At 42.1% G+C, this 22,197-nt stretch overlaps 2 protein-coding genes across 3 annotated transcripts in view; one reads left to right on the top strand and one right to left on the bottom strand.

The window, feature by feature from the left end:
* Positions 1-1,481: 1,481 nt before the first annotated feature.
* On the top strand, positions 1,482-17,493 carry SDCBP (syndecan binding protein). 2 transcript variants are annotated; one of them, XM_050892581.1, is made up of 9 exons: positions 1,482-1,556; positions 5,682-5,747; positions 9,400-9,478; positions 11,623-11,732; positions 12,046-12,204; positions 13,639-13,814; positions 15,065-15,236; positions 15,804-15,895; positions 16,773-17,493. In XM_050892581.1, the coding sequence occupies exons 2-9, from the start codon at positions 5,697-5,699 to the stop codon at positions 16,825-16,827; spliced, it is 894 nt and encodes a 297-aa protein (XP_050748538.1). In that variant the 5' UTR covers positions 1,482-1,556; positions 5,682-5,696; the 3' UTR covers positions 16,828-17,493. The 2 variants fall into 2 exon arrangements, with proteins under 2 accessions (XP_050748538.1, XP_050748539.1); XM_050892582.1 differs by lacking the exon at positions 1,482-1,556 and having other exon boundaries at positions 5,697-5,729.
* A 3,454-nt stretch (positions 17,494-20,947) lies between these two features.
* NSMAF (neutral sphingomyelinase activation associated factor) overlaps positions 20,948-22,197 on the bottom strand; it is a 40,168-nt gene continuing 38,918 nt past the window's right edge. Inside the window, exon 31 of the mRNA XM_050891733.1 lies at positions 20,948-21,306. Within this exon, the coding sequence (XP_050747690.1) occupies positions 21,212-21,306 (95 nt within the window). The 3' untranslated portion in view covers positions 20,948-21,211. The remainder of the gene's footprint in view (positions 21,307-22,197) is intronic.

Genomic DNA, 22,197 nt, shown 5'->3' with positions numbered 1-22,197 from the left:
TATTTAATGATCTGTAGTTGCATGACTATGCAATTAAGCTGATGGTTCAGGCGCTGGCATGCAGGAAGGTGCCAGGCCTGGCTGATCGTTGGATATAGAAACAGGAGCCTTCTGAGCAGCCGGAGAGAGGCTGTTCCTCTGTATTCAGCACTGCTGTGGCTGCTACCCCAATCCTATGCACCCCTGTGGTGCTCACCAAAGCTGCTGGCAACTGGAGTGGATCAAGAAACTTATGAGGACTGGAAAATATATATTGTAACAAAATCTCTGTGTAGCTTTAACTAAGGTTATAATTGTGCAGGCAGTTCAAATGATGAAACAGCCTGTTAGTGCCAGAAGGAAGGGAATCACCCTTCCCTCTCATTCCTGTTTCTCCTTCCTCCTCCTCCTCCTCTCTCCTGTTTCCAGCCACACCCTCTCTTCCCTTGCTCTGGCTGGTGCTGGTGCTTGCGAGATCCTTTCATTGCTGGTTTGGCTCACTAACCCAGCAGAAAAACATTCATGTTTTTTGGTGGGTTTGATTTCTGCTGGAGCAGTGAGTTAAGCTGTCCCACAGAAGAGCCTGACAACTCCTGGGACTGGCTGAGGACAGGAGAAAGAGACCGGAGGTGGGAGCAGACCTCCTTCCTCGGTGCCAGCAAACTGTTAAACTCTTCTACTGAATGCTCTAGTTTCTTAGCTGAAGAGAGGCTTTAGGGCGCTCAGTACATTTAATGATCTATAGGATGAACAAGATTTGACAAGAAGCAGTCTAGCGCAGAAGGATTTTCAAGACTGAAAACTGATGCTAGAGAAGCTCATGCTATAAATAAGGTAAATGTGGAATAATTATGGTAATTGAGTATGAAAGCCTCTTCCCGAGCTTGTTCCGGGATTTCCCTGTCCCTGGTATACTTTAAACCACGGTTTCTCCAGGGGAGCTCCTCCAGGAGACGTGCTCTGCTACAGACACACACCGGTGGGAGAAGGCCCACGCAGGTGAAGGACTGCGGCCAGGTGACGTGGTCACCCCGGCTCTGGCGCGTCGTGACTCACCAACGCCTGGCTGGCAAACATGCAAACCAAAGCTAACAGAAGGCAGTTAGCAGAGCATGCTTTATTACAGGAAAAAAAGCTGGAAAATGAATAGAAAATTATATTTTTTTCTTCGTAAAGATGACAGCTGTGAACCAATAAAGGCAAACGAATGACGCAAAGGCAGTACAAACATGAAGAATGCCAGTGGTGAGCCATCGGATAAGTAAAACAAGCGACCAGAGCGGAGCGTTGCCGGCCGCGGTAGGGAGCGGAGCCGTTTCTAACGCAGCTGGGCCACCGCCGCCGGGCTTCCCTCCCCTACCGCCCCACAGCCGCCGCGGAGGGCCCCGGCCCCGGCCCCGGCCCACTTCCGCCGCCGGCGGAGCATGCGCGGGGCTGGGCCAGTTCCGCCGCCGCCCCCGCTCCCCTCATAGCGGCGCTGCCGGGACTTAGGGGAGCCGCCGTCGCCGCTGCCTCTGTCTGTCTCCCTCTACCGCGCTGAGGGCCCCGACGAACGGCAGCCGCCGCCTGGGCCGGAGGTAAAGGAGGGGCCGGGGCCGGCTGGCGGGGCCCCCTCCCCCGGGGCTCTTTGTGCGCGGGCCCGGGGCGGCGGCCCGTCCTCAGTGGCGTGAGGGGAGGGAGGAGGAGGAGGGGGCTGCGAGCGCGGCGGCCGGGCATGGCGGAGCGGGGAGGGGGCGTGGCGGGGGAGGCCGGTGCCGAGCCGGCTTCGCCTTGCCGCTTGCGAGGGCAGTGTTTGTCCCCGCTCCCGCCGGGGAGCCGTGTCGTGCTCCTGCGAGGCGGCGCTGCCGGCCGGCTCGGGCGGTGCGTCGCGGGGCGACCGCTCGCCGGAGCCGGCCGGGGGGGAGCGGCCGCTGCCGGGCGAGGGCGCTGCCTCCCCGAGGGGCTCCTCCGTCCGCGGCCAGAGGAAACAGCGAGTAAATAAAGGCTTGTGTGTCTGTGTCCACATCCTCCCGCGGTCTTGGGTTTGGGGGTGTCTTCTGACCTCTCGTTCGGTCTCCGGGGTCATTGCGTAAGGACCGTACTTCTCGGCCAGTTACTGTAAGGAGACTCGGACGCTTGTAATAACTTCTTAGACGGGCTAAATATTGCTACAGGGGTGGAGTGGATGTGACATGCCTCTTCGGGCAAGCGAGCCCTGCTTCAGGTCTGAAATGGAGGCAGCAGATTTCAGAGCTAAATGCATAATGAGAGCCATTGCTCAGAGACTAATTAGGTATGTTATCAGAAGGGAAACACTGAGTTATTAGTGGAGAATGCGTCTTGCAAAATAGCTGCTAGTTGCTGATGTCTCAGCCTGACCTCCAGGAGGCTTTGTCCTGGATCTGCTTTAAAGATGAATTTTTGGGTTCATAAGCTTCTAACTTCTGGAAGCGGACACCAGTGTTTCAGTATAGGTGCTGGCTTTACAGCAGCCAGCTGTAATCTCTCCACGGGTCACGGGCAGAAAACACCTGTGGATGGTGTTTTTTGTTTTGGTTTGGTTTTTTTCCCTCCCCCAGTATTGGCTGCTGGTGCTTTCAGAGACAGCAGCCACAACAGGCTGGCCAGAGGTGGGGTTCAGCTGGATCCCACGCTGCCTTCAGCTCCCCACTTTCTGACCTGGAGAGTGTATTGGGAAGCCCGTCTCCTCCCAGCCCTGCCGAGGGCAGTTCGAGATCACTCCAGATCACTCCCACCCGCAGGACTTCCTGCTGGCAGCCCCAGGGTGTCACGAGTGCTGCCTTTCCACGGGTCTCTGGCCAGTGGCCCGGCACTTCCCTTTGGTAGATAGGATCTGCTGACAGGCATCAGTGGTCGGACTTCCCAGCCAAGGGTACTGAGAAATGGGGAAGAGGTCTTCACCGCCGGGTTTTGCAGGTTGCTACCTGAGTTATGGCTGTCCCTCCTGCCCCACGCTCTTCCTTTGGATTTCACTTTTGCTTTCCTGAACACTTGTGTTCCTCACAAGATGTGGGAATGTGGAAATGATCAAGGAAAATTATTCTGGTGTCAGTGTAGATTTTTGAGAGAAAAGGAGGTTACAGTGACTCACGTTTTGTGGTAGCCACTCCCAGTGCCTAAAGCTGTTACAGTGCCTGCTGAAACTCTTGTTTATACTGTGAATAATGTTGCACAGAAGTCGGGACAAGTTCTTCCTGCGATTACTGGTGGTCCCTGACTGTTATTAACTCCCAGGCAATTGTTATTAAAAGGTCATATTTTAAACTAAATACGGTATTTTTGTGGATCTTGCTTTACCTAAGGAGGATTATTTACTGCAACTGCCTGTGTAGAAATTGAAAATGCTGTATCCAAAGTTAGGAGCTCACTGAATGCAATTACAGTGGTGACAGTTATTATGGCTATTTAGTTGGAAAACCAAAAATAGTAACTGGTGAGATTACAACAAGGGAGCTAGCTGGGCAGCTCCTTGGTAGTGGTGACACGCTTGGGTTTGTGAGCCCTTGGCTGGGGAGGGGAGGTGGCCGGGGGGGGTTGTAAAGTGGCAGGATAAGCTGCTGGAGTGTCATCTTATACGATCCAAGAACTAATATATGTTTAGCTTTGCTAATACTTTTCTACAGAAAGCACCAAAGCTCCTCTTTGTAAACTAGAGGAAGGTTGAGGTTGCCCGTCTGTGACAAATGTCACCAGTAATCGCGTGCAGAGTGAGACTTGTCTGTGGAGGAGAACTAAAGCTGGCCGAGGTGTAAACACGCTGGGGTTTGCGGCGTGGAAGTCGGTCACTGGGGCAAGGGACCCAGCAGACCCTGTGCTGTGCTCCGCTGCTGTGTGGATGTCAGAGCTTGCCATCCACAAAATGCTGCTCCTGTGCCCCTTGTCGCCCTGAAACGGGGTGACTCCTTTGGGAATGCACCATCCTTAGCCTGCCCTGTTTTCCTGCCTGCGCGCTGCCGGGGCTGTGCTGGCTTTGAACATGTGCCAGTGCTTGGACCAGCACCTGAGCGTACTAGGGCAGCTGTAGCATAGAAGTAGATGGTGAGTCTGATGCTGCATGTGACTTGACTGGTGTTAGCAGCAGAATGCAGCATCCGGGCACCGCTTACCTGAGCGAGGGGTTTGCCGGGCTTGGACTTGCATTTGCTATTTACCCATTTTGGATGAGCAAAAGCACTTGATTGTTTCAGGTCAATGCTGGATTAAAACAGAACTTTAAACTGGTTTTAAATGTGTATGTTTAATTTATAAAGCTTCCAGGCTTCAACTATGTTTGGTTTAGTTGCAGCAATTAGTCGAAAATGTCAGTGGCAATTAATTATTACAACATAACTGGCCACGCGTTCACAGTTTAGATCTCCATCACATTTAGGGCACGCTTTTTTGAAGTTTTAATTGTAGTTTGACGTGATACTGGAGCTGTTGTTCAGCAGAGTGACCAAGTAGAAAAGCTGTCTATGAGCTTAGTGTAATACGAAGAGATGTCTATTGTGTTACTGCGATATCACATTAGGCATCGGTGTGTGTGTGGGTTTTTTAAAAATCAACTTAATATCTGCACTTGAGAAGCAGTAGCTTGAGGATTTATGCAGTGGTCACTTTTAGTCTGGAATTTTTGGTAAATTGCTACACGAATGAGGACCTCTGTTCTTTGGATGAGAAAATGAATCCCCAAACCGAAAGCTTTTAATAGAGCTGCCTCATTAACTGTGTTCTTAGTGCCTTCTATAACTTGCAAAACTGTGTCACATTTTGTTGTCTTCTGTTTCTGTCCCTCTCCCCTCTCTCATTAACATGTTCCCATATGTTGATGTGAAATGTTTTATTATGGTTTTGAAGAGTTCAGCTGACCTCAGTGAGAGTGTGAGTGAAGGAGCTCTGGAAAAATGGGATTTCCTGAAGCCTCAGGTGCCCAGCTCTAGCAGAGCTGGATGTCAGTGTGGTGCTTTAGAGGATCATGTGAAGTGGGTTTTTTGGTTTTGCTTGGTTTTTTTTCCCTTGGTTTTCTTTTGTTGTATGACTTCCTGATAAGTTGTCACAGGGCTCTCCCAACATCACATGAAGAGCCAGCCTGAAGCCTCCGTGTGTTTTGAAACTCACCACTGACTGAATCTTGCTGGTTTACGGTCTCTTGCTGCAATTAATGTGTTGCAAATGGATATGGGAAACCAGTTCTCTTTACTGGCTTCTTACTGGAATATCAGAACTGATGAAAGTGTTTAGATACTTTGGATAACAGAGTGAAAGCTTCCGCAGTTGTATATAAAATACTGTCCCAGTTGGGAGGAGGATGGTTAGATTTTTTTCCTCTTAACCCTCATAATCATTGCATCCTGGCCTCCTAAAGTCTGTCTTTGCAATATTTAATGTGAAACGGTTTTCTCTGTATAGGCTTTCTCATTGTTGAGACCTAAACTTTGACAACGCTAAGTATATTAAATAAAGCCTATTATGCAAAGGCTATTACTGATAATGGATTAAATGGGTAGTCTTAATGGACTTTGTCTGCAGTGCCAGGTAACCGTAGTGCTAAGACTTGCAGGTCAGAGATCACTTATTTAACACTTTGTCGGCTTTCTTTTTCTTTTTCTTCTTTTTTAAGTTGTAATGCTAAGTAAATATCTGACAGCTAACCCTGTTGTTTGTTTGCTTCCTCCCCTCCCCTCCCCCCCCCCTTTTTTTTTTCTGATCTTCCCTCTACCTAGTGAGACTGCATCAAAATGTCTCTCTATCCTTCCCTGGAAGATCTGAAGGTGGACAAAGTTATTCAGGTATGGTGGGCTTTAATAAGATGAGTTTTGATGACAATAATATATCTGATGATATTTAATCCAGGGAAGCGGAGACTTTTACCATCACACTCTAAAACGGGAAAGACCAACTCTTTACTTTGTAGCTTGATACAATATGATTAATGCTTATTTTACCACTGTTGAGTATATTTATTTTGTTTTATATATTCATTTATACTCATTTGTCTTTAATGTGTTGATATGTTTAGGTTTTTTGAAGTATAGATACTTGGTCTTAAGTAGACATAGTCAATCTCTTATACTCCAGCTCTGATGTGATGAATAGGTGTTGACTGAACTAATAAACCTGCTGTGTCTCACTCCTGGTGTCCAAACCTGTGGCAGAAAGCTTTCATGGTCAGTTGCGCACAAAAATAGAGCACTGGCACTCTCAACATCATCTGGAATCACAGACTTGCCTCTGGCTATTTCGTGGTAGTGACCAGTTCTCTCAGTACTTCCAAGATTATCACATTTGTGTAAAACCCTTTATGTGTAAGAGTATTGGTGGCTTTATTATTAGACAGATGAGGATGAAAAAAAAGTCTGTGAAACAATAATGAAAACATTTAGTGGATAAAAACTCCATGAGAAATTTGACATGAATGTATTTTACAAGGAGTTTCCTTGCTTTCTTCAGCATTTTACCTAGCTTCCATTTTTCCTTCCTAGACTTAAACTGGATTCCCTCCCAGTTTAAACAACAGAAATGAGTTATACTGCATTTTAAGGTGGCTGCTACTTCTGTCCTTGTCCTTCTCATGGGGAAGCAATCAAGCAAACTGCACAGAACAGCTTATTAGCTCTTCTGTGCTGTCCCAAAGTGGAGTGCCTCAGTCTCACCTGTGTTTGTATGTGTGGGGTGGGGCTCGAAGTTGTGGGCACTGTGTTGGGATTTGTCCTTGCTGTGTCCACCTACTCCACCCTATTCTTCGTATCTTACCAAAGTCCTTTATCTACAGTCAGGTAATGCTGAACTAAAAAAAGTAGCCTGGAGCCAAGAATGTGCTCCTTCAGCCTTTTAATGACCAACTGCTAGAGTTTATGTATTACAATTAAAAATATTAAATGTGGTCTTTCTGCTGCTTAACCTCTCTGACCACTGAATGAAGCAGTGAGGAAATGGAAGTAGGGTATCTATATGCAGAGTCCTGTAAACCTTGAACCATAGATACATGTTTAGTCATTTTATAGAGCAGGGACTCTTGTACATTGTCTTGCCCGTACGGTCACCAGGGCTTATGAACTTGGGCAGAGTGCCTTGTTCGTGTGACTACGCCTGTAGTCTGTTGTGGTGTTTCACAGACAAATAAGAGTAAACCCTGTAGAGGTTTCTATAGGGAGCATAACAAACTGTTCTGTTAGGCTAGTTTAATCCTTGGTGACACTGTAATCTCAAAGGTCAGTTTTCCAGAAGTTAGTTCATATGGGGCAGGTGCTTGCTGTCATACTTAAAGATGACTGTCCACTCAAAGTTTAAATCAAGATTTCACAAAGTTCTACCACTTGATGAGTGGGATGATAAGCAAGACAGCCTATGAGAAAATTCATGTGGAAGTGGGAGAGAAGGGAGGTAGAGCCAAGAGCATTCGGTTACAGAACCCCAGTGGAGTCGCTTGGGTGTTCTTGTTGCCATTGTCAATGGGGAAGATGCCCTTCAGCAGTTACGTGACAGCATCTTGCTCCTATCGACCGTAGTAGGAACTAGGGGGGTAATGGGCTGTGTACTGAGTGTAGCTGTGAGAGAGGGGAAGTAAATACTGTTGTTGCTAAATATCATTATTTCAAGAGTAAGCCATTCCCTTTTCACTGATATTTTTCATAGAATAGTTTGGGTTGGAAGGGACCTTTAAAGGTCATCTAGTCCAACCCCCCTGCAATGAGCAGGGACATCTTCAACTAGAGCAGGTTGCTCAGGGCCCTGTCCAACCTGACCTGGAATGTTTCCAGGGATGGGGCATCTATCACCTCCCTGGGCAACCTGGTCCAGTGTTTCACCACCCTCATTGTAAAAAATTTCTTCCTTATATCTAGTCTGAATCTACTCTCCTTTAGTTTAAAACCATTACCCCTTGTCCTATCACTACAGGCCCTGCTAAAAAGTCTGTCCCCATCTTTCTTGTAAGTCCCATTTAAGCATTGAAAGGCTGCTATAAGGTCTCCCCGGAGCCTTCTCTTCTCCAGGCTGAACAACCCCAACTGTCTCAGCCTTTCCTCACAGGAGAGGTGTTCCACCCCTCTGATCATTTTTGTGGCCCTCCTCTGGACCTGCTCCAACAGGTCCCTGTCTTTCCTGTGCTGAGGACCCCAGAGCTGGATGCAGTACTCCAGGTGGGGTCTCACCAGAGCAGAGTAGAGGGGGAGAATCACCTCCCTCGACCTGCTGGCCACAGCAGGTAGCAAAGGCTAAATTATTTGCCTCTCCCAAAAAGTGCATTATAAAATGCTGTCTTTTTAAATACATCTGAGAGCACCCTTAGGAGAAAAGGGGGCAGAGTACTGAATGTAAAAGTCTGTATCCACAAGAAGTGAGTGAGATTAAAATGACTGCTGGTTAAAACAAACGGACTTGTTACATTAAATATTCTAACCTGTTCTTTTTGTCCGGCATTTGAGTTGGAGGCTATTCTTCTAAATACATCTGATACTGATAAATAATGAGTCATTCTTGTTCTGAAACTTTTTTCTGAGAACAACTTCCTGGAGAGTACAGGACTATGAAGCCTTCTATTTTTAAGCATGATTTCCTTAAAAACATGAAGTAATTTGACCATCATGTTGTGTTAGATGACTTATGCGTACTGTTCAGCATAATGTTTCACTATGCATTTAGTAATTTCCCCCCCACTTTTGACCTTCAACCTCAGGAAAGCTATTGGGATAGCTATTTCCATCACGCTTAACAGGCCTCTGTAAGGCAGTGTTTTTCACTGGTCATGATTACACAAGGCCAAAAAAGTAGTAGCTGAGGTATTGAGAAGGAAGGAAACTGGCTTACTTTAATACGATTTCTTATATTTGTGAGTCAGTAAGCAATATAGAAATTAAGCTTAGTGTGTTCACTTTAGTGGCAACTTCTGTAGAAAAATCATGTTAGAAGGTCCATTTCTTTCAGAAGGTATTAAACTAGTAGCATTGCATTGTGTGGAACTTGCAACCTGTAAGGGACTATGGTAGAACTCATGAATAACATCTGTAAATGGTGAAGAGGTAAAACTGCTGCTGCCCAGCTGAAAAAAGTAATTACAAAACACTCTGCCAAAGGTCATACCTTAAAACTTGAAGTTATAAAGCTTTGTCAGCCAAGTTTAATTTGTCTTTTAAGGCTCTTTAACTTGCTTGATGACAAAAACAGAACAGGTTGACAGTAAAGTCTTTCTACATTATAACTGTAGCCTTGTCTCTGAGGAAGATACAAGTTGATCTACAGAAGTATTTTGATACTACTACAGCATATTATATTGAAGTTACTTTTTTCAAAGAAAAAGATTGACTTCAGAACTTCAAGATGAGTAGTAACTAGCATGTACAAGAAAAAAGGAAATGTCTAGTCTCCTGCCTGCATAATAAGATTTCATAGATTTTTTTTTTTCTTGTACAAGATAATGTATATGAGTTTCTTTGCTTTTAGGCTCAGACTGCCTTTTCTTCAAATCCAACTAATCCAGCAATCTTGTCTGAAGCTTCTGCTCCTATTCCTCATGATGGAGGTAAGCTCATGTACTGTATAGTATCCTAATGTTGTGGAAAACAGTTATGAAATCCTAAAGTTAACAGTACAGTCAAAAATACCTATAAATATGTAACCCTGTTTACAAAGGGTGAGAGCATGCCTTTTTGGAAATGCCAACACCCACCTTGGTAAGGTGCTATAGGAGTCAAAAACTAGTGTTTGCTTATAAAATGAAGTCGTGGCAAACACTAACCATTCTCTGAACTTTTCGAAACCTTTTCCAAGTGAGCCTAACGTTAACAAGATTTGCTGTTGGTACCATTTGAGCTCTTTTTAACTCTTGTTTTAACTTTGTCTCCAGTTCTCCTCTTGGTGCTGGTGTGTCCAAGATGACTTTTAAGGCAGGAGTTTGTATAGCTCACCAGAGAGCTGCCTCTCGTAGACCCTTTCTGGAATAGATACTTACCTGGCCTAAACTCACCAGACCAGATTTGAGTTTGCTTCAGCAGTCCCGTCTTGGCAGCATTCTTTCTGCTGTCCAGAGTTTGAATTCTCCTGCAGTTTTTGGGGCTGCTGGCCAAATGACATAATTTTGACATCAGCTTGTGTGTGAATTGCTCAGGAGCTGTGTGGCTGAAGAGTGATTAATCACTCAATATATCCCAAATGAAGGGAGGCCTACACCATCTATAGGATGTGCCAGACCCACTGGGAATCCCTCTGTCCTGGCAGAGGCAGGACAATATACAACATCAAGAGCTTTCGGATGTGTTCTGCTATTTGGAGGTCTCTCTGTTTTGAATGAGAGTGTAATGCAGCCAGCAAAGATGCATCCTGTGTTGTGGTCTTTGATGAAGAACAAAAGAGAAAAATCTAGTAGCAGCAGAAGTCTTGTGCAGTGTTAATTGTATATAATCCTAGGGTCTTGAAAACACAAGCAAAAATAGAAGAAATATTCATTAAAAGCTTATTAATCAATATTGGTGAAACTACAAGCTGATAGATCAATCCAGAAATAAGATCAGACAGCTTTCATGTGAAGCAGCATGCAAACATGACCACTGAAAGTATTAAGGAGCAAAAAAGTCTCTAGTTTATACTGGAATTCACCTTGCAATGACCTTTGTTCCTTCACAGAAAAGTTACTTTCCATCTCTGGTCAAATGTGGATTCTTAAAATAGCTGGTTTTATACATGTACCCATAAATGAACACTAGAAACCTAAGCTTTGTGAACTGGAGAGCCTGCTTGCTTCCAAGGCCGTCCCTTGCACCACCTTGCTTTCTGAGCAGCCTTTTCTGTCCCCACTGATTTGGTGAGAACAACGGGTGGACTCTTAAGAGTTCTCACAACTGCCACTTGTTAATCGCACCAGTTAGTTATCTGTGGAATGTCAAGAGCAATATCAAGCTTATTTTGAGAGTGGTTCGACTCAAGGTCTGACAAGTCTGTCAGTTTAACTTCCTTTCCTCCCATTCCCTGCACCCCAGTCCTCTTGGGTGTAGAGGAATCTCCTGCTGGATATTTTAAGGGACGTGTTTGTTTTGTCTTGTTGAGAAGCATGTCTAAAACCACTTCATTTTGAAGCTATGAGAAAATGACAGCTACTTTCTTATGAAGACTCTTAAAGCAGACTGCACTGTGGACCTTACAGCAAGGAGGCTGTCTTCTGCAGAAACTTTACCATGCCGGGGATCTGGAATGTCCTTGGCATGGATGCCTCTTGCGAGTGCTGTCTTGCACTTGGTGGAAGATCTGTGTGCATGTCTGTGTTCTCCAGCATACCGGGTTTGGGGGTGGGAGGGGGAGTAGTTCCCCACTAATTGCCCAAAAGCTTTGGAGCAAGGGCATGTCTTCATGGACTGCAGCACAATGTTGTTTTTGGAACTTATCACCATGTGTCTAATGTTGTTTGTGCTGTAAAGGATGGAGTAACTGAAACTAAAAGTTCTCTGTAAGCTCTTTATCTCAAAAGTGCTGCTTGTCTGGTTGCTTTTCTAAACTGGGCTAGAATAACAGTCCTGATTCACGTGGGTCTTCTGTCGTAATTTTCAAATTAAATATGTTACAATAGCACAAGATTTGTTGAAGTAATTGTACATGTGAAAGCAGTAACTATTCATTCTGTTAAACCAACAATTGTATTGATGGGTTTTTTTTTGTTCTGTTTTTCTCCTATAGGCTTATACCCCAGATTGTATCCAGAACTTTCTCAGTATATGGGCCTGAGCCTCAATGAGGAAGAGGTGCAGAGAAACTTACCAGTGGCAGCAGCTGCTCAGCCACAGGGTGTAGGTACCAGTCAAGCATGTTTTAGAAAGCAAAAGTATAAAGACTTAAATGTATATCTAGCATTCTACAAAGTAGACTACTATTTGTCTTAAGTACCATACTTGACTGATAAATGAATTGTTTTAAGTAACAGTGCCTATTTTAATCTGGTCTTAAACTAAGCAGTGTATTTCCAGTGTTGGGGGGTGGGGAAGAGCTAGCGTTGTGATTTAATTTATGTGTTGGTTTTTTTAAGTATCACTTCATATAAACTTATGTATAGCTATTTTAAAAAGTTGAAACTGAGTTGTCTGGCCATTTTGTTTTAATCAGCAACTGGTAACGCGACCTTCTACTAATTACATGGTAGCTCCAGTGACGGGAAATGATATTGGAATTCGCAGAGCAGAAATTAAGCAAGGCATCCGCGAAGCAATTTTATGTAAAGATCAAGATGGCAAAATTGGACTTCGCCTTAAGTCTGTTGACAATGTAAGTATAGAAGCTTGTTTTTTGCCTATAGAAATCTTACTGCTGGATTAAATTAGTAGTGAAGTTAGTGTATGGTCACGAAACTGTCTTCTGTATAATGCTTGCTTATCCATTACCAGAATTTTAAAATCCTTCATTAGATCAGTAAGTAGATTTCCAGCTGTCTGGACTAGGATCTAAATCTACAGTGGCAGTTTACTTCCATGTGTTTTATAACACCTGAAAAATACTTGTAATTTTTTTTTTTCACTTTAGAGCATGAAATTGTTCTTGCAGAGCTGCTGTGATACTTGTTAGCAGTTCAAGACTTCTTGTCTCTGTCTTTGTGGAAACGCTGGGCAGTACTTAAAGTTCAGCAGTATGCAGAGAACTGCCCATGGCTTAGAAGTAGCTCCTCTTTTATAGATTCTTGCAGTGTGTTGCTGGTGAGAAAAGTAAGGATAGTGAGGGTGTCATCTTACCTATATGTAAAGAATAATTTCAGAGTAGGCTTTTTTGAGTTTCCCTTAACATGAACATAGCTGCAAGAAGATCCTTAAACCTGCTCTGGAGCTTCTCTGTTTCAGTATCTTTTGATTCTCAACATGGAAAATGCTATTCTGTTTGTTCTTGCTATTTTTTTTTTTTTCCTTGGCAAGGCCGTTTAATCGGAATGTTTAAAAAAAAAAAAAAAAAAAAGGCACTTTAACCCAGGAAGTGCTGAGGTTTTCTTAGAGTAGGTGGGTTTTTTGTTTTATTTTTTGAAATCCATGCTGCCCTGCTCCCCTCCCCCCCCGCCCCCGGTATTATCTGCAGTTTGCCTTGATATTCTTTCTTGGTTTTTAGGGGTACTTTTGACTAGAAATAGTTTTGTAACACCTTGGGTTTTTTACCTGAGGTGCTACCAAGTCATAATCCATAAAAAGTTGAAAAGTAATGGGGTTGTGAAGGAAAGAAGGAAAGGCAGAAGGAAAAATCTGCCATAGAGTTCCTAGCATTGCTGATCTATTTCTCCAGCTATATATAGACTCTGATGTCTGGCATAGGAATTATTAAAGTGCACAAGGAGATACACAAATTTACCACTAGTCTGTCTTGATCCAGTTGTTCAGATTTCTTGTTAAAATAGAATAGCATTTACCCCTTCGAGTAAGGCTTTAATGTTATGCTTGTGTCTTTTTTTAATGTCTAGAGATCTAGACAGAACAAATTTGCCCATTTCTGAACTTTATTCTAGCATTAATTATCGGTCTGTCTTTTAAATAAATCTGGAAACAGACTGAAATTTCAATAATGCGTCTTAAGGAGAGAGAATTAGCAAGTCCCTCTGTTCGTTTGGTTGGTATTACATAGAGAATGGGAAACTTTTAAGGGCTGTGCGTTCTGTCACTGGTCTTCATCTTTAAGGAAGAACTTCCTCTCCCCCCCCCCCCTTTTTTTTTTTGTCTTTTGTAGGGTGTATTTGTCCAGTTAGTTCAGGCAAACTCTCCAGCATCCCTTGCTGGTCTGCGGTTTGGGGACCAAGTTCTGCAGATCAATGGTGAAAACTGTGCAGGATGGAGTTCTGATAAAGCGCATAAAGTTCTGAAACAGGCTTCTGGAGAAAGGATTTCAATGATCATTCGGGACAGGTAAAGCCAACTGCAGATACGGATTGTCATTACCCATCTCGGAGTAATTCTGTGGGGTTTGGGTCTCCCTTGCTTGAGCAGGACTGCAGGCATAACAAAATCTGTTTGTCCATGTACTTCAATAGTAAAGATCCTCAGAAATGTTCCCTTTTGTGGGGAACAGTCAAAATAGTTGTTAACTTGTAAACTTTCAGTGCACACTTGCCTGGGCACGATGAGGTGTAACATTTTTCAAGGTAAACTAATGAGTGATAGCACAAGTCAAATTTAAACTCTGAATTCAAGAGTTCTGTGCTTTTTTGGGACACAGTTTGACTTTTGCTTATACTAATTGAAAAAGCAATAAAAGATGGTACCAAAATATTCGCTGTATTAATGAATACATTTGCATTTTTATTTAGCATGATAGTTTTTTTGTGAACTGTTGCTTACATATGAATTAATGCCAGTTTTGCTACAAGTATGCTTGATGAGCCAATACAGATTTTTAATTGTATTAAATAATGAGCTTGTAGCTAGTTGTATGTAGTAATAATAGGTCAGATTCAACATAAGGTCTGTAGGCTATGAGAAGACAGATGATACATGATATGACTAGGTATACATCTCGAAGCTTTTTCAGTGTTCATTCTTGTTTAAGAACCAAGTTTGACCCAGCGGAGGGCGTGCTGCTTCTATCAGGGCAGCTACTTCTGTTGTGTATTGAATCAGAATACTGTGGTAGTAGATTCCCTGCTCTGTCTACCACTTCTGTGCCCAACTCCCTACCCCCTTCCTGGATTTACTGGCTTTTTAAGACACAATTTAAAGGTTTATTGTCTGTAAAGCAGTAGAAATGTTGTTGGGGAAGCCTTCTACTCCAGAATCCTGTGGTCTACGTACAGTTGTTAAAACTGCCTGTGCTGTTATCTACCTTGTAATGTTTGCAGAGAAAACTTAATGGCCATTTGTAGTTGGTTGGTTGTGGTGGTGGGTGGGTGGATGTTGTATGGGATTTTTGTATTTCTATTAATCCAGATGGTGAAATGCCTGTAGAACAGGGAAAACAGGTAAGGTTTATAAACAAGTACATATTAATATAACAATATTAACAAAATGAAGTTAAACCCAACTACTTCTCATTGTAGTTGATGTATGAGTCTTTTAGAGTGCAATTAGTTTTTGTAAGTGAAAGATGCTGAAATAGTGTGTGGTTCTTTCTGTGGTTTAGTAGACTGAAAACATGGTTTTGCATTTTAAATGTCTTACAGGCCTTTTGAACGAATTATTACTATGCATAAGGACAGCACAGGGCATGTTGGTTTCATATTCAAGAATGGAAAAATAACCTCAATAGTGAAAGACAGTTCTGCTGCGAGGAATGGACTTCTTACAGAGCACAACATCTGTGAAATTAATGGCCAGAATGTAATTGGATTGAAGGTAAAATAAGTAGTATGTGGTGGGTGTGGTAGCTGTGAGCTTTTTGTGTGTGTATAGTAATTGTGTTTTGGAGAGGGAAAAGGATTGTAATATTTGTTTAATGTTTGTAACATTAAAAAGTCAGTCATGAGAGGTAACTTGGCATGATTGGAGAGACATGTATGTTTTGAGGCTTCTTTGCAGTTTTGTATCTGTAGGCAGGGCAACTCATTCCGTTCCTCTCTGCCTCTACCTGGCGAGGCTGACCCTCAGTTTTTATCTTTAGTCTAACTTTGCTGGCAAAACAAAGAATAAGCTTCCTCCTGCCAGCCTGTATCAAATTCTAGTAGGAATTCTGTGTATAATGTCTGTATCCGTTCTCTACTCAGTTCGTGCAAGATACTGATAACCAAACATCTATGAAGTGGTATTGCAGGTTCAGTTATTTACCCTGAAGGTTAAATACTCCAAGCAAGGAGTTGTGGGTCTCCTAAGCTGTGTGAAATGTGTCTAGAAAAAGCTCTTGAACTGCTGCTTTACTAGTCAGCTTGAGTAATGTTGCTCATATGACTTCTTGTTTAATAACAGGACCCCCAGATTGCAGACATCTTGGCAACAGCTGGAAATGTAGTGACCATTACTGTCATGCCTTCCAGTATTTATGAGTATATAATAAAGAGGTAGGTAATAAACAAAGCAGCCATGTGTTAATTATAATCCAGTTGACAGTGACTATTTTTTGTAGGTTAAACAAAATGTACCTATGATACAACCTAATTACAAACTTAACATGAAGGCTGGAGAGGGGGTGGGGGGAGTCTGAAAATTTGCTTAATCTGGTGGTTTAGTCAAACCGGTGTGTTCTGGTTCTGTTTTTAAACTAATCATATGGTAGTGATGCTCCTTTGCCTTTTCTTCTCTTGAAAAACCCTTTTCTAACTGTAATTGGACTAAACTTGAGTTTCGGAGAGCTTTCAAGTACATGGCTAACACAAGTATTTGTTACCTTGTAACTAAAATGTTGTTTCTAGTGCAACTAATTCTGGTGACATAACTGTATCCTGCAGAATCTGTTGTGTTTTTTCTAATCCTTTGGCAGCATTGGCTTTCTACAACTGAATGTCTCCTGCAAAAATATGTTTTTGAAGTTGCTAGAAATTAATAATGCTTCAGGTATAATTGAGTCTTTTTTTTTTTTTCCTCCACTTGGTATGCTCTTTCTACAAAACAGTTTTCAGTTTAGCAGCCACCTTTCCCCCTGCCCTCCTTCCCTCACACTTGTGATATACTCTGCTTGCACACATGCCCCATCCTGAAAAATGCTGATAACACAGCTCAGTTACTAATAAAAATGTTGAGTATCATGGGCTTCTCTTCTGTGTGTACAGTTTGGTGGAGCTTTCTATAGCAACGTATTTGTTGTCAAAAATGGTGGTGTAAAAGGCCAACGTTTAAATTGTATTAAAGGGCTAGCAATGACAAAGATACAGTGATCAGAAGCTTTAGTGGTCTTCTGGAGTTGTCTTACAAAACTGAATGCCTTTTCCTTTTCTTTAGGATGGCGACTAGCATTATGAAAAGCCTGATGGATCACTCTGTTCCTGAAGTCTAAACTTGCATCATGTATGTGTGTGTACATATATATAATGATGATTCCACTAAACTTGGGCTATTATACTCAGTGATTTCTTTCTTCTGCACATGAGCCTTTCTGGAGGCTAAGAGAAAATATGCTGCATCAAGCATTTGCATCTATAATGGCTGGGAATGTTACAGTTCAACATATCTCGTTTATTCACAAACTGTAAAACTTGTAGCCTTATATGCTTGACAAATGTGAAATTCCAATTGTGTTATGACTTCTTTTCATAGGTCTTTTATTTAGTTTACTACTACTATAAGCCATTGCAACTAAAGGAACCAGATTATCACTTGCAAAGTTACGTGTTGTTACCTAGGACAATGATGTGCTTTGTATGTCTAAGACAAATGAGTATTTTTACTGCTTTCTGTTTGCAAAAGTAGATTTGAAATAGTGTATTAGAAGTATGGCTAGTACTAGTTAATTTTTTGTTCTAGTAAATACTGTTTACACAAGAATGCCAGCTAAGCTGAATGTAGCTAAAGGCATCATTCAGTAAGCATATTAAATAAGTAGTGTACAGATATGCAAATCTTTTTATTACTTGTTATACAAATTGTAACTAATATGCTTATCTCTCGCCTTAACCATGTTCTTAAGGATTCAGAAATAACCAAATAAATGACTGAAACTTTAGATACTGTGTGCGTGCATACTTAAGATGAGCTAAGACAGGCTTGTTTTGTTGAGGTCAGTTTCAACCAACACAAAGACGAGATAGGAAATACAGTTTAAAATAGCTTTCTAAAGAAGCTCACTGCCTACAATGTTGAGATGTTTTAAAAGGGTAGATCTGGGCTACTTCAGACAAGAGATGCTTAACTCTTTTCATACCTTCACCTTAACATGTGGAATAGCAGCCTAGCTGTTCTACAAGACATACTAATTGTATAGTTGCAATTTCATTTTAAAACTGTTTGCAGCCTGCTGGGTGTACTGGGTCTGGTTGGGACAGAGTTAACGTTCTTTATCGCAGCTGGTATGGTGCTGTGTTTGAGACTTGTGACTAAAGCAGTGTGATAACACACCAATGTTCTTGCTGAGCAGTGCTTGTACAGTGTCAAAGCCTTTTCTGCTTCTCGCTCTGTCCCCTGCCCCCTGTTGAGTAGGCTGGGGGTGGCCAAGAGGCTGAGAGGGAACACAGCTGGCTCTGCTGACCCAAATTGACCAAAGCAAAATTCCACACCATTTGACATCATGCTCAGCAATAATTTGGGGGGGAGTTTTTCCAAAGTAGTTGGTGCTTGGAGGCTGGCTGGGCATCAGTCTGCTGGTGGGATGTAGTGAGTGATTGCTGTTGCATCACACTTTTTTCTTCTTTTTTTTTCCTTTCCCTTTACTTAGTAAACTCTTTTTTGCAACCCACAAGTTTTCTTAGCTTTTGCCCTTCTGATTCTCTTACCCATCCTGCTGTGGGGTGGGTGAGTGGAAAACTCAGTGGGGCTCAGCTGCTGGTTGGGGTCAACCCACTGCCATAGGTCATAGGCATGTTCAGCTGGGACTTTGTAAGTAAAGTGAAGTCATCTGATGTTAAATACCAGTTTTGGTGAGTGACTTCTTTTTTTATGCTCTGTTCCATGTTTCATCTATGAACTCTAGGATTGCTGAACTTCAGTCTTCCTCAGAGTGGGGGGTAGCCCAAAGTCAAAGCAACTAACTTTAGTGTAGGTAGTGTTTGTTCTAAGATGGGTGTGGGGAGTCACTTCAGCTATTCTTTCAGAACTAACTTGGATCCAGAATTGGTCTGGGGATGGTGGTGGTTTAATTATTTACTTGCTCATCCATTTAAGTGCAATAATACTTCAAAAGATGACTATAGGAGCTCACACCAAAAAGAAAAGCAAACAGTTCATAGCTTGGCACTCTGCAAGAAATAGTCTTGTGTGCCAGTCCCTTATTAGCACGTGTAGCTAGTTGCAGCTTTTCCAGTTTGTAGGAAAAGTAGCGATGAGGGTAGGGTTGTGCATCTGAGCCACAGACCTGTTCTTCCTGGGCGTACTGTCAAGTTTAGCAGTGTAAGCTCAGCTGTGCCTGTCTCATAGTTTCCTGTTTCTCAAATGAATTTCTCAGTTATGGTAACTGAGAGAAAACCATTACACTACCTCAGGCTGTAGTGGTGATCAAATTTGTCCTGGGAGCAATTTTAATTGGATTGTTTGGTTACAAATGAGCCACAGGAGTTTGGTTACTCTGGAACTGCTGTGGCAAGCACTTACTGGCAGTAATTGGTGACTTCATGTTGCATTGGTATGATTCAGCCTCATGGGCATAGATCTGTTGCCTGTAGCAGTCATCTCTAAGTTCCTTGGCAAGCTAGTTTGCTTAGCTATGAAATCCCTAGAGCCCAAAACAATGTATTATTGAAATGCTGATCTCTGCATCTAACCAGTTTTTACTTAGGAGCAGATGATTTGGCAGGGGCCAGTTCTATACCTATTCAAGCTTTAAAACTCCTTATTTAAGCAAACCTATTACCATATTACAGCTTGACCAATGGGGTTGGGCCACCTAAACCTTGTGACTCCCTACTAAGCACAAGTCTGGCTAAAACTCCAAAAAAAAAAGTAAACAGACAAAACCAGGTTGGAGGAACATACCCACAGAGGAAGAATACACATTTTTTTGTTATCAAAAAGATAGCTGTAACTACAGGGGAGATCTACTGGAAATAATAGAGAGGTAGAACTTCAATACAAGTACTTAGTGTTTTCCTTCCAGCTGTAGCATGTAGAAACCAGAAGTGAAAGAACTAATCAAAACTCCTGGTTAGCTTGCACTGAAGAATAAGCTATGGTTAAATGTATGTACACAGATTAACTTTGAGTTAAGCTGCAAGAAAATATTGGTCTAGTATGCAAGGAATTACATAATCTGTGCTGCAAGATTAAGACTGGTAACAACAGGTATGCATGATATGGCTTAATCTTTTGCCACATGTGCCTTCACCACACACACACACTCATTGATTACATAAAGATTCAGTTATTTGCTAAGCTGAGTAATGCAGCTGAAATACCAGTTTGCTTTAACATCATGCCATTACCTTATTGAAAAATAAGTTCAAACTCCAGGATAATAAAAAATTGGGGGAATGAAAAAAGCAGCCCCTAACCATAAAACAATTGTTTTACAAGGCTAAAGAAACAGCTGTGCCCTGAAATAGGTGTTAGGTGTCAAACCCAAGGCAGGATAGCTATAGACAAAGGACTGACTGAATGCAATTTAGAAGAATGCTTGTCCTGGACACATTGACAGGGTGTCTTAATACCAGAAGCAGAGAATACTATCAGAGAAATAAATATTGATCTTGGGTCACACTGGGGCAACATCACAACTGCAAATGCTTGTTGCTGTAATAAGCCATTTAAAGACTATTTCAAGTCTTTAACTTCAGAACAGCTCCTTGCAGGAAATCACATCCTTAAGTAAGTCCTACAGAGAAAGTAATCCTAGTGCAGCACTGCTTTGTCACTGGGTTAAGACAACAAGGGATTGGATAAACCCAGGAGCTGTAGCTCTATTTAAATGCTGTTTTTAAATTCCATCTCAAAGATGATTTGAGTTGAAAGAGGTTGAGAACACCAAACAAAACATGAAGATGCTGAACATTAAGAGAAGGATAGTAACAGAAGTGATGAAAGGCAGTAGTAATAGAGCATAAGCCTAACTTCAGGCACATTATTAGGGGAACATTTATATCAACACATTACGTGTACGTGTAACTGTTCTCTGTTAGGGGATCAATTTTATGCTTGGCTTCCTTTCAGGCTAATACAGTAGTGCTGTTTTTCAATAGGAAAAAGCAATATAGAATATGTTCTTATTCTTCTCTACGCCTTTGCAAATAGCCATTAGATAGTAGACTACACTGACCACTGCTCAGAACAGCTTCAATTTACCATTGTATGTGTCTTCACTAGGAAGAAAGGTTGACTACACAAGAGGTAAATACATTACGTCATGAGACGTGGCACTAAGCTGCAAGCATCCTTAAAGACTTAAGAATGCAAATGCTTCTTTGAAACCAGTTCAAACAGGAAGCTATGATGCATTCTACATAAATCAAACAATGACTGCAAGTTAAGAGCTCTTTAATTACAGAAAAATAGGTCTTTAATGTCATCTCTGATATCATTTTAGACAAGCATTTTCAGTATGATAGTCCATGAAAAACAAATGCATACATTATGGAAGTTAAGAGCTCTCAGTGAAGTCACCGTAACATAGAAAGTTGTAGTTGAACAAAGCTTCCTATCTGGTTGAACTTCAGCAGCCGTCATTGCACACAGTTAAGTACCTTTAAAAGGTTTGGTTTAAAATAAGAGTTCATTCAAATGTCTGGAGGGAAAGGCACTTAGTATTGCAGTTTCCAGAACATGATTTGTTTGTCTTCCCCTCCTGTAATAACACTGTTGCACTGTTCATTCATCCACATGGACATTACAGCACCTGGGGGAAAAAAAAAACCAAAAAGAAGTAAATCCAAATGCAAATAAAAGTGGTACTCGAGATGATGGAACAGATCTTTTTAGGAGAGTTTAGGATCATCTGATCATTAGTTTGGATTACGCTGACACTACATATGCTAAGAAGAATTTTAGTAAGCTTCTAGGTGGCTGCTCTCATTCACAGTAATGATCTCACGCTACGTTGCCTCAGTTGACTTTGGGTACTAGAGGGACAATGTCAGTTGCAGTGTAGAACGCAGATGGCACACTGGCAAAAGGATTCGGGGGATAAGGGGAGGAGGTTTCTCTAGAAAGTGAGATTTTTCATTCCGACATTTGGACTTCTCATATTAAAAGTGTATTCACATCTTCTAGCATATGCATAGAAGCCTACTTCTAAAGATTCCCCTAGCTACAGAATGATCTCTATACAGGTCAAGTTCCGGAGTACAAGCTTAAAGTAGGGAAGTTTGAAATAACTGTTCTTGAAGGCAGCCTTAAAAACCAAACTGAATAAAACTGAGATGACAGTTTTTTTCCTTCACACATCCTGCTTGCTAAGGTACTGAAGACTATACAGATACATTTAAGAAGCTTATAAATCCCCATCCAAAACAATTTCTCTAGTGAACTTTACTTAATTTTTTGTTAGACTCACAGTCTGGACGGACTTTGACAAAGTATATAGTGCGGTCTATACTACACTTTATTAGGGCTATGAGGTAGAAAAATGTTGACTTTTGTGATGTTGTGTGAATTAGAAAAATCCCAAGTCATTTACCTTTGGTCGGTCTTGTGAACAGCAATATTCCTCCATTGTTATTAAATTTCCTAGGAGGCTCATGTGGACCTACTTTTAGTTCTGGTGTTGCAGATAACACTAACATCAAGC

Source organism: Gymnogyps californianus, chromosome 2 (genome assembly GCF_018139145.2).
Source record: "Gymnogyps californianus isolate 813 chromosome 2, ASM1813914v2, whole genome shotgun sequence".
NCBI lineage: Eukaryota > Metazoa > Chordata > Aves > Accipitriformes > Cathartidae > Gymnogyps > Gymnogyps californianus.
Note: the sequence above shows the minus strand (reverse complement) of the source record. Positions and strands in the feature narration are given on the sequence as shown.